This window comes from Dermacentor albipictus, chromosome 2 (assembly GCF_038994185.2).
Source record: "Dermacentor albipictus isolate Rhodes 1998 colony chromosome 2, USDA_Dalb.pri_finalv2, whole genome shotgun sequence".
Lineage (NCBI taxonomy): Eukaryota > Metazoa > Arthropoda > Arachnida > Ixodida > Ixodidae > Dermacentor > Dermacentor albipictus.
In genome coordinates, this window is record NC_091822.1 from 70776030 (window position 1) to 70787500 (window position 11471).

Here is an 11471-nt window from a genome sequence, read left to right on the forward strand (position 1 = left end):
GCCTTGTCCGTGATGAGCGTGAGGTCCATTTCGTTGGCGTTCTGCCACAGACCCCGGCCCTTGCTCGTGTCGTAGACGTACCCCCACACGCCGTACGGTGCGTTGAAATCTCCGACAACGACCAAGGGATGGGTGCCGGCCAGGTCGACGGACTTCTTAAGTATCGTTTTGAACTGCTATGGCCAGTCCCTAGGATTGTTGTAGATGTTGAGTATAAACACGCTGTTTCTCCGCTGGTTGCGTTGTCTCGTGTTGAGCAGAACCTCCGTCATGACGTATTCGACCTTGCAACTCGCCAGCTTCAAGTCGTGAGACAAGTGTGTAAGTCTCCTGTCAACTAACGTGCACACTCCCCGACCTTCGGCCTGCACGTAGACTGCACGATAACCAGAGAGGAATGCGGCAGAGACGAGGGTTTCCTGTAATGCTATTACTTGTGGTTCGTTAGGTAGCGATCTTAAATATTGCTGCAAAGGAGCCCTCTTATTGGAGTACCCCCTGCAGTTCCACTGCCAAATTTTGAACTCCTCTTTGGAACTATCCATGATTAGATAAAGTGTCCGGGATACCCGCTGTAAGCACAGGTGCGCGCAAGAAGTTCCCCCCACTCTGACGTGCCGATGTGCTCGTAGCCCTGATCTGAGTCCCCGACGCGTTCGGAACAACAACCTGCATCGGAGTTACGGACGTATTATTATTCGGGATCACCAGACGCTCGAGGGCGTCCATGCGATCGGCCAGCGCGCCTAGGCCTCTCCGCGGGTCTCCAAGGGCGACTTGCACCTGTGCTAAGCCTTGTTGTAACTGCTGCACACTCTTAGTGAGCGTAGCCAGCATGCCTTTGATCTCATATGTTTGCGAGTCTGAATCGTCCTTACTGGAAACTGCCCTACGCTTGGCGGCGCCGGCCGAGTCGCAGGCCGGAACTGGTGCTTCTGTGGCGGTCGGCGCCGACGCGTTGGATGTAGCACTCTGACTGATTACCAATTTCTTTATCTCTATCATTTCACTAGCCATCTTTCTGATCATTTCTTTTAAGTCCGCGTTTTCCTGCATAAGGCGCGCTACCTCGGCGTCCCTGGATTGCTCTGGAAGCGGGTCGCGTGGGCCCCGGTAGGATCTCGCGTGGGCGCCGCCAGCAACCATATCTGCCCACGATAGCGTCGACTTTCTCTTCCTCCGCTGGCCGGCACTGGACTCATACCGGGCCCTCGAGACAGAGCGGCTCCTGGAGCGGCTTCCGGATCTGCCCCTGGACATAGATCTACCCCTGGACCGGGATCTTCCCTTGGACCTGGAACGGCGTCCGGAAGGCGGAGAGGGGCTCCTGGATCTAGAGCTCCCGCGAGCCGCGGAGCGACCGGCGGTGGCCTGGAGTTCTCGCTCGCCCATGGCGAGGGCCGGAGACTTGCTTCTATTGGCTCGGGATCGGTCCCCGCGCCTGCGTCTGACGAGGTACGGCGTCTGGTACCTCTGCTTGCATTCCTTGGCAGCGGTGAAGTGTCGGCCTCCGCACAGCCTGCATTTGGGGTCGCACTTGTGTTGTTCGTCCGGGTTGGCGATGCCGCATCCCCTGCACATAGTTTCGTCCGGCGAGGGGCAGACGTCCGCTCGATGCCCGAGGCGGCCACAGGCGTAGCACACCTCCACTTGCTTCCTATATAATGCACACCTGACAAGTGTTCCACCGTACGACACGTAGTTTGGCACCTTGTAGCCGTCGAAGACCACAACCACGGTGCCCGTGCTTTTGATTCGTTTGGCTCCCAAGGCCAGCGGGTTCTTCGAGTTGACAATCTTGCGATCGAGCTCCTCCGGGCCTTCACTCGGTGCGATGCCGCGGATGACGCCTTTGCACGTAGAGTTGGGCGCTGCCTCGTACGCATTCACCTCGTGCTGCTGGCCGCCAACAGCGATGCACTCGACCCTGACGTAGAGGGTCGCATTTTCTCTGCTGGGGGTGCTGATGACCATGATATTTTGTTGGAAATTCGGGCACATCGTGTCCGAGTCCCGCTTCGCCTGGTCGAAACCGACTGCGTTCCATATGGCCTCGGCCACAACTGTCGGCCCCACCTTGCTGATGTTCAGACCTCCCTTCGGCCTGACGATGATCTTCGCGTCTTCTTTGGGCAACGGAGGCATCCTTCCACCCCGAATAATTTTGGCTTTAGCGCTGCTGCGGTCTCGGTGACCCTTTGCGGTCGCGTTGTCATTTGGCTTAGCGCCGGTAGAAATGGTAGAAATGGAAATGGTAGAAATGGTAGAAATGGTAGAAATGGAAATAGAAAAGGTGGGTGGCCTTGTTGCGATATTATCGGCCTTTTCCGTCCAGGCTACGCCGCTGCGACGCTAACCCTTGCCGCGCTTGTGTTAGCGCGGCGAAGTGCTGCTGCGGCGCCAGCTCTTCTCGTCAGTGTCTGCCGTGATGGAATGCGAAGTGGAAGGGGAGCTTCTGACTCCCGAGGAATTTTCCAAGGATCTCGGATGGCAAACAGTTGCTGCCAGGCGCTCCGGAGCCAAATCGGCGCCCGTCGAGCGAGTTGGTGCCATTTCTGGCGTGAGCGACCACTTCTGTCTTTTTTTTAGTACGTTGTCAGGGTGGCGCGTCCCCCGCATGTGGCGATCCTCGAGTGAGCAGCTGCCCGCGAATTCACGGCACGTGAATTCGTTCGGGCTTTGCTCCGCACGAGCAGGGGAGAAATGCTTCACATTGAATTAGACAATAATCGAAGTTGGTTTCAGCCGTAATATATTTCTGGATCGCGAACCAGTCTCGCATCACATTCTCTTTAATATGGAACAGAAGTGATTGCATTCTGAAAATAGCTTGTACGCATCGTACCGGGTCGTACTGCAACAATAAACCTTACGAAAAAGGTGAGAGAGGGAGCGACTATAGAATGTGCACTCTCTAGCTCCGCTCCCCGTCTTACGCCGCGTAGGACGTGCACCGTACGCGCGGTCGACGAGCCGCCGTCGCTCTTCAGCGCTAGAACTCGTCCGGCAGTTTCGATATGTTGGCGTCGAACGGCACGCCACCCGAGGCCGACTCGATGCTGTCGTCCCTGGCCTCGATGGAGCCGCTCTGCTGCAGCTGCGCAGAACTGCGCGCCAGCGTGCTGGTCATCGGCGCCGTGCTGTCGTGCGCCACGTCCCAACCCGCGAAGCGATCCGTCGTCTGAGCCGGCGCCTCGGAGCCCTCGACCGCGGTGCTGCCGCTGGAGGGAGATCCGATCGCGGGTGCGTTGCCGCCGCCGCCCTTCCCGGCTTGCGCCGCCGGCTCCGGCGCCGTCTGCACGGCCACCAGGGTGCCGAACGCCAGGACCATCATGACGACGTTCATGAACGGCACCGTGTATGAGACCTGCGTGAGGGAACCAGGCCACCCGCACTCACGAAGCAGCACCCTTTCCTACGGACGTTCGTTTGGGAAAACTCACTTGTCAGTCGACTCCCTTAACCTCACTCAGATTCAGACCGGCCCGTAAAAATGAGCCTGAGTTAGATCCGACTGAGTAGAATTTTCGTGAGTCCTAGTGAGTCCGATTGAGCCCTAAGCCAGAAAGTATATCTTGTGTGGGAGTCTGAATGGGTTCCATTAGCTTTGCCAACCGGTGCCTACAGAGGCCGAGGTGCATGACATTAAAGAAGGCTGTTGGCCAGCACGGATATACAGTAGTGACAATATTGTGCGCTTTCGTGAACAATGACCCTACCCCCTTTCCGTGATTATACGAGCAATAGTCATTAGCAATACACCTAATTAGGCCTGGAATATTAAAATTTTTTGGCACATTGCACCTAGGCTTTTCCTCATTTCAACTAAATATAGTTTGCCTAATGTAAAGTTATATAGAGACATTGCGAAGCGTAACTGGCAACCGTCGCTTGACAATTTTTGATATTTGTTTAGGAAATGTTTTTGAGAAATCTGTATTTCATTGCCATGCATTTATTTCGTGTACACATTATCCAATGCGGTCGGGTCCTTCTTCGGCAAATTTGATATTGGTAACTTTGGTAGTTGCGCCAAGGCAGCCGTCTAAGTTTAGCGTTGCTTGCAAGGCACACTCATAGCGCTAAAAGCGCCCTTGTATGCGTAATTTATTGAGAAAACCGCAGAACACCCACAGATGTTGTACTGTGCCTTCACATTGCCCATAGCGTGCCCTTTACGTTCCCCTAATATAAGCAAGGTCCATTTTTCAGGCCACCGAGAACACCGGAGAACTTAACTTCACTGTAAAAGTCAGTCGCTTTATCATACGCTACAGGATCAGGGCAAAGGCTTGCGCGCTAACGGCACATTTATTGCATTACTTGACAGTTTCATTCTAATGCGCTGTTACTTCCTATTGTTTTCTTCCACCAAATGTTGTGGAGTCCAGTGCCTTAGTTAACTATATCTAATTAACTGTTACCTAATCAACTTCGCCTTAATTAACGCCGAAGGTAGTGTGTTCGACTCTCGACCCTCACTATGTAAATTGGAATCCAACTTGGAGATATGGCCGTTTCGTCCATAACTCCACGTTCGTTCGTGGGTTCCAGTGCTTTAATCAACTTCGCCTTAGCACCAAAGGTATAGGGTTCAACTCCCACCAAAGGTCGTGGGCTGGACTCTAGGCTTTCCCGATGCCAATTGGAATCCAACTTCGAAATATGGCCGGTTCGACCAGATTTCCAAGTGGGCTGGGCTCTCACCAAAGATCGTGGGTACAAGTGCTTTAACTTACTTCCTCATAATTACCTGGGCCTTAATAACTTTATCTTAGCACGACAGGTCGTAGGTTCGACTCCCACCAAAGTTCGTGGATTCAAGTACCTTAATTAACTATCTTAAAGGGGCCCTAAACCAGCTTTTAATCGAAGTGGAGAATTGCATTTGAAGTGAAAATAGGCTATCTGAGAAGTACTTTGCCGCAATAAGTCCTCCAGTGCGCTCTGCAAAAGCGGAGCTATTGGCAATCAAACACGGCCTCCGCTGTGCTCCAGTTCATTCTTCAATTCCTTGCACTACGAAGGCTGCGGTGCAGTGGGGCGTGCTTACAACGCTCCACCTTCTAAATGTTACCGTGGCGCGAGGTTCAAAGTTCATTTCGGATGTTAACGTAGACGCCACGACTTCCGCCTGTGGTGCCTACGACGCGCTAAACGTAAGCCAAACGCGGTTGTCCTCAGAGAGCCGCAGTGCACTTAGCCAGTGCACTCGTGGCGGCACCCCGTGGCTGCTGCGGTATCTACGCCATGTAACCGAGCACAGCCTGACGTCAGCTATCGGAGAATTGCAGCCGGATAAGGGTATCACGAAATAAAGCGTCCGATGACGAAATAATACGTCTAAAAGAGAGTCAGGACGGGACCTGTTGAAAAAAGAACGTTTGAGAGAAAGGTGATTTCGCGATCCAATTGCGAGCTCCACACACCGCTTACGACAGCAAAACTTGACTGAAATGTTCACAGCAGCGTACGCTCCCCGCGGACTATGTTATTTTACAGAGCCCGAGGGGTGGATCAGGGCCCCCTTTAACGAAATGTGGCTTACTTCACTTTGCCGTAATTAACACCAAAGATCGTGGGTTCATCTCCCACGAAAGGTCGTTGGTTAGGGCCTTAATTACCTCTATCTGAATGAACTGCGCCTTACTTCACTATGCCGTAATTAACACTAGATGTAGCCAGTTCAACCCCCCCAATGCTCGGGGGTTCGACCACCAGTTTTGCTGCCGTTCAAAGTTGGTGATATAACGCTGGATCGTCAAATTTTAGTCTCTGAGCCGTCTAAGGCTTTCGCCCTAAAATAATTTACACCCTTGAAAGTACACAAGGGTGTAAATCATTCTATAGCTCACATTTTATACCCATTTTCGGGTGTAATGGTGTGAATTACAAACAGATGTACACCCTGATTCAGATTTAAGGGTGTAGATTATTTTACAGTGTGCGAGCCTTGTACACCGTATGGAAGCACGAAAAAACTAGGTTAATAATTATTTACGGTGCTCATGATTAGGACAGTAACCATAAAATTTTGCGACACGTTGGACCTAATATAACCCTAATTTGTCTTAAAAATAAAATTTGGGCAATGCATTTATTTTGCGACATAGGGAAATGAAGTTCACAAGGGCCACGTAACACATTCGCACAATTAAGAACTTTTTTTTTACAGAAGCCGTAAGTTATCCACGTTGGTTAAATGATTCTTAGAAAAATTTGCCATACCATTTGCTCCACATTCGCTAAATGTGATCTATGTTACCTTTTGAGTAACGTCAGGGCAACGGGCTAAATTTTGCGCCGTGCGTTTTCACGCATACGTAATTTATTGTAAGGGCCACAAAATACCCACATCGCTCGAACTTTACCTGTACGTACGCCCATAACGGGCTTCTTAATTTTGCCAAATATAAATAAGGTGCCCTGTTCACTTCGAACACCTGGAAGACCAACGATGCGATCCTTGTGTGACACGTGAAAACAGGGGGGGGGGGGCGGTGAGGTGAAGAAGAGTGGGCTCGGTGGCTGTGCCACGATACAGTCCGCTTAACTGCTGCTGTTCAACATGCAGGTGCTCATCATCGCTCTGATCGGCGCAGCTATGCCCGCTACCATCTCCGCTGTCCCACACGCAACATCAAACTGCCTGGAACCGTGCCTCGGCCGTGCCCATTCTGTCTCTCACGAAGTCACGCTAGCGCCCCCTGCGCTTCTACTAGCGCTGCCTGTGACGAGCGTGATGAACCCTACCACCTCAAGGAGCTGCCTACGTCAGCAACATCCGTCGGCAGATCAGCTATAAAAGAGCAACACCCTCGCGCTCCTGCCTGTGGGCCAAGTCCGTGGCTGTGCCACGATACAGTCCACTAAACTGCTGCTGTTCAATATGCAGGTTAGTCAGTGTTATAGTCGTTACGCTAAGAAATCAAGCGACTATGTTTTGGTACTGCCGCCGAGCCGCCAGTGTCTGTTTGACATTGCAATGAATTGTATTCATGTATCGCGCTCTTTGCTGCTACTGTCGGGCGACATAGAAACTGACGCCAGTCCTGACTGCTTTCTGCTTCACGTGACGTGTCTCGCCAGACCAAAACGAGATTCGCCCGTCAACGCCGTTGCCATTCCCTTAGCGCAGCAGTTATCTTACTTGGTGCTGTCGCAAGCGAAGCAGTAGGCTGTGTGTAAGTACTGCTGATGCATGCTGAAGCTGCACTCCGTAGGCGACGAGGCACCATAGGCTAATGGGACACGTAAGATAAAGCACGTGCGGAAAAATTGGAGGACGCTTAAGCTTCGCCTCCATGAGCGTAACGCGATAGCGTTATCGCACCCCGTTCGCACCACCCACTCATTCGCTCGGCATGCTCTTGAGTCACACAAAGACGAAACGTGCACCTGAGCAAGCGGAACAAACCACAGAACTCGGTTTCTCAGAGGCAGAAGCGATCTACGCGAGCCAAACGTCGTGATCGGCACGGACAGCCGGGCCGCGACGCGCCATGAAGGCGGACGCGATCATGGGGCTGACGCCTCGATGGGATCATCCTCTATCTCGCTTGGGAGCACCACGCAGACGCATGACTCATCGCCAGCACCACGGCACACATCGCAAGGGACGCTTTCCCACCAGACGCGCTACGGCGCAGCGATCACGTCAGAGGCGTCCCGCATCGGACGCTGCACCTACACTCTTAGAAAAATATACACCCTTTGGGGCTTATCTTGTCCCACAACAATAATCGTCATCCGTCTTGCCCGCGTTTCCTTTCTCTAACGCGGCGAGCCCGGCACTTCCCAGTCACGAACGGTATGCGCGTTATCAGTGTGACGCAGCATTCTCGACAGGAAAGTAGCGAGCGCCGAGTTTTCAGGAAAGGAAACGCAAGCAAGGCAGATGACGATTATTGTTGTGGGACAAATTGACACCCCAAAGGGTGCAAAAGTTTTAAGAGTGTAGGAATCGCGCTGTGAGCGGAAAGAGGAGCCGCGTCGCCTAAACACGAGCGTTCGAGTGACGCACGCTGGAAGTTGGAAGGGGAGAGAGCGAGAAAACGTATTAAACGCAAGGATATTGGGGCATCCTCGCACCGGTCCCCGCACGGCCCCAATGCGCTCAACTGAGACGAAGGGGAGAAGCAAACGAGTGGCGCGCCACCTGTCGGGGCAGCGCCGTACATCGCGAGGAGGGGGTTTCCTGTGTTTGCCGCAAGATGGCTCTGCGTGCGCGCCAAGAGCAGAATAAATGTAGAGGAAACGTACTTCGCTAGGCGTTTAACTGCCACTTCTGTAATTACATGCTCATAATTACCGATATACACCGCAGTATAACTTTCTAGGGCACGTTGCTAAGGCAACACCTCATTCACTAGAGGCGCTTTTGTCTCGCTTTGAAGCATCGAACTCATGGCTGAGTGGTAGCATCTCCGTCTCACGCTCCGGAGACCCTGCTTCGATTCCCACATAGCCCATCCTGCAAGTTGTTTTTATATACGAATTGCCTTCCGCCATCTTTCGCTCACGGCCAACGCTGCCGACGACACCGGCTTCTCTGCGACACGAGCACCTTAACGCTGTCGCGTTTAAATGCATCAACTAAGCAGAAAACCTCCACCGCCTACGCCAGGCTAACACCGCGTTGGAGCCTCCGCTACGCCGAGACTACCGAAGTGCTCACTGTCGACGCTCATTAGTGTCACTTTCCAGCACTTCGCTTCATCGCTCCTAGATGGCGGTGCTACCCCTGTCAAGATAGACCACATTTTACGCGTTCGCGCCGACGTCACATCCGGTAAAAGAAGTAAGAAGATTATGGTAGACCCCGTCGTAAAACACTTCCGAGTTAGAAAAAGATAAAAAAACAACTCCTGATCGTGCCTTCAGCCGACGACGCGCTTCCCTACCCCCTCACCTGCACCGACATGAGGGACGTGGCGAAGATGGCGCCGACGCGTCCCGACGCGTACGACACCGTGAGTCCCGTGCTGCGCACTGTGGCGGGGAACGCCTCGGCCGTGTACAGGTAGTTGGCGCTCGTGGCAGCGGCCGTGACGGCGCGTGCGCTCACCTTGACCAGCGCGGATGGCAGCCAGTCGCGCTCCGCCGTCAGCGGCACCAGCACCAGCAGCGCCGAGGCCTCAAACACCAGCGCCAGCAGCATGGTGAAGGTGCGCCGCTGGCCGTAGCGTAGCATGCCTGCTCGTTCGCCGTAACAGTCGCGAGTGCGCGCGTTGAGTGAAAGATGCAGACGTGACTGCTTGGCGAATCACGAAAAGCTGTACAAGAACACACGAAGACCAAGAAACCATGCACACGTTGTTTTCTTTGGGCGATGACAAGCATGTCTGGAATCTAGATTATCGTAAAGCGCTGCACTGAGACAAACCGAAAAAGAAAGGACTCTATACGTCTATCGTCCTAAAAATGTTTCCAAGACACCAGTCAACACACTCCGTAACCGTCCACCAACGCGTTCGTCAAGATCTGTTATGTCAAACAAGCTTTTACACGGTAAAACAGTGCTGATGTCACCACCGAATAAGTTAAGTAGTTTGACAGCTACGGCTGCGAAAACGAGGGACAGAGTGGGCGAGCACACGCGACCATGTTTTAGAGTGCAGCTCTTAGGCGCCCACTGCTGCGGCGAGCGTCGGCGTCGGCGTTGTCCCTCGTATAAGCGAGCGACTGAGCACAGTGAAGGATGAAAGCGAACGCGGAGCGCTACGGGAGATGAAAGATGGCGATAGAGGAGAGAGCGTGAGGAGAAAAGCGGAGGAGAAGGGTACGGCGTAAGGCGTCAGAACAAAAGCGTACTGCCGCGCAAGGCGGGCTTTACGGTGACGATGGCTACGAGCTGGTTACAGAGTAGCGCGCGCTGTCTGTATGGAAACAAAGCGCTGCATGAACGGAGGTCTGTCTGCAGCGGTTGCTGTGAATCGCGCCCGTGGGTAACCTACACACTGCCTCTCGTCATCTTCCGATCAGCGAGGTAGTCGCGCCACACTTCGCTTCGTTTCAACGTGCCGCACAAGGAGATTGCCTGCGCCAGCCAATATATCGCGAGGAGAAAACCAGTATAGAGCTGTACTCAAATTTCCCATAAGGGAGTGTCACAATCGTCGATGAATTGTTTTTATGAGGGAAGTTTTTCTTTGCGAACATCGCGGGGTTTCGTGACCGTGGAATCTGCGATCTTGTTGTTCCCTTGCGGAATAAGCCAACCAATCTCAGCGCCGCACGCGTGCAGGGCTCGCCGCTGGGTTCCTTGCAGCACCACCAGATGGCGCTCGCCTCCACGCATCCACGGATGAAAAAATAAGAGCAACGTAAGAGGAAAGTAAGTAGCAGGAAAAAAATTACCGACGATTACGTTACTTCCTAATGCGAAATTTGAGCGCAGCAAATGCGAGCCTTTGTTTGCGTTTGGCCTCGGCCTCGGCCGCTCGAACGGTAGAGTCTTCTCTGCGACGGCGATGAGCTTCTGCTTCAGCCTCGCTTACTGCTGGTTGCTCTCGACGGCGGCGATGAGCCTCCGCTTCGGCGGTGCGAACGGCAGGGTCTTCTCGGCGGCGGCGATGAGCTTCTGCTTCAGCCTCGCTTACTGCTGGTTGCTCTCGACGGCGGCGATGAGCCTCCGCTTCGGCGGCGCGAACTGCAGGGTCTTCTCGGCGGCGGCGATGAGCTTCTGCTTCAGCCTCGCTTACTGCTGGTTGCTCTCGACGGTGGCGATGAGCCTCCGCTTCGGCGGCGCGAACGGCAGGGTCTTCTTGGCGGCCGCGCTTAGCCTCTGCTTCGGCGACGCGTACTCCTGGATCATCTCGACGGCGGCGACGGTAAGCTTCTGCTTCGGCGGCACGCACCTCTGGATTCTGACGGCGACGGCGCTGGGCCTCTGCTCTGGCAGCTCGTTTAGCAGCAGCAGCAGCAGCAGCAGACGGAGGACTTCCATCGGTCGTCTCGCTCATGGCTCAGAAAGAACTGGCAGATAATTTCGCAGTGGCGAACGGCAGCGGCAATTTCGGCTCGGGCGGTGCACATATAGAGATCCGCCGCCACCGATCTGGCTCTCTGATTGCCACCGCACAGGGCGAACGGCAGCGGCAATTTCGGCTCGGGCGGTGCACATATACAGATCCGCCGCCACCGATCTGGCTCTCTGATTGCCAACGCACAGGGGTTGCATTGGAGGAGGAGCGAAGAAAGGAATTAAGTTCGAGCCGGCGCTTTGACAACCGGAGACTCGCAGGAAGAGGGGGGAGGGGGGCGGCGTGTACACCCAGCGGCAAACGATGGGGGCAGAAGCGCGCGCAGCAAGCGGACAACACGATAAAGGGAGGAGGGAAGAGATAGCAGCGACTGACTGATGCCGCTGACGCCGATAGTGAGTCAACCCCAGCTGCGGAGTTGGTTTCAGGGACAACGCCGCCGATGCCGACACAAACAATATGATACCCTCGCTTCCGCAGCGCTAA

The 11471-nt window shown here is 54.0% G+C and overlaps 1 protein-coding gene across 4 annotated transcripts in view; it reads right to left on the minus strand.

Annotated features, from left to right (window-relative positions):
• Positions 1 to 2737: 2737 nt before the first annotated feature.
• The window catches only part of LOC135908236 (solute carrier family 22 member 7-like), a 43664-nt gene continuing 34930 nt past the window's right edge, over positions 2738 to 11471 (minus strand). For 2 of the 4 annotated variants that reach the window (XM_065439993.1, XM_065439989.1), the window contains 2 exons: positions 8912 to 9195; positions 2855 to 3367 (listed from right to left, as the gene is read on the minus strand). In XM_065439993.1, coding sequence (XP_065296065.1) covers positions 2993 to 3367; positions 8912 to 9195 — 659 coding nt within the window. In that variant the 3' untranslated portion in view covers positions 2855 to 2992. Of the gene's footprint in view, positions 3368 to 8911; positions 9196 to 11471 lie in introns of all 4 variants that reach the window. The other 2 variants (XM_065439992.1, XM_065439990.1) reach the window with 2 other exon arrangements.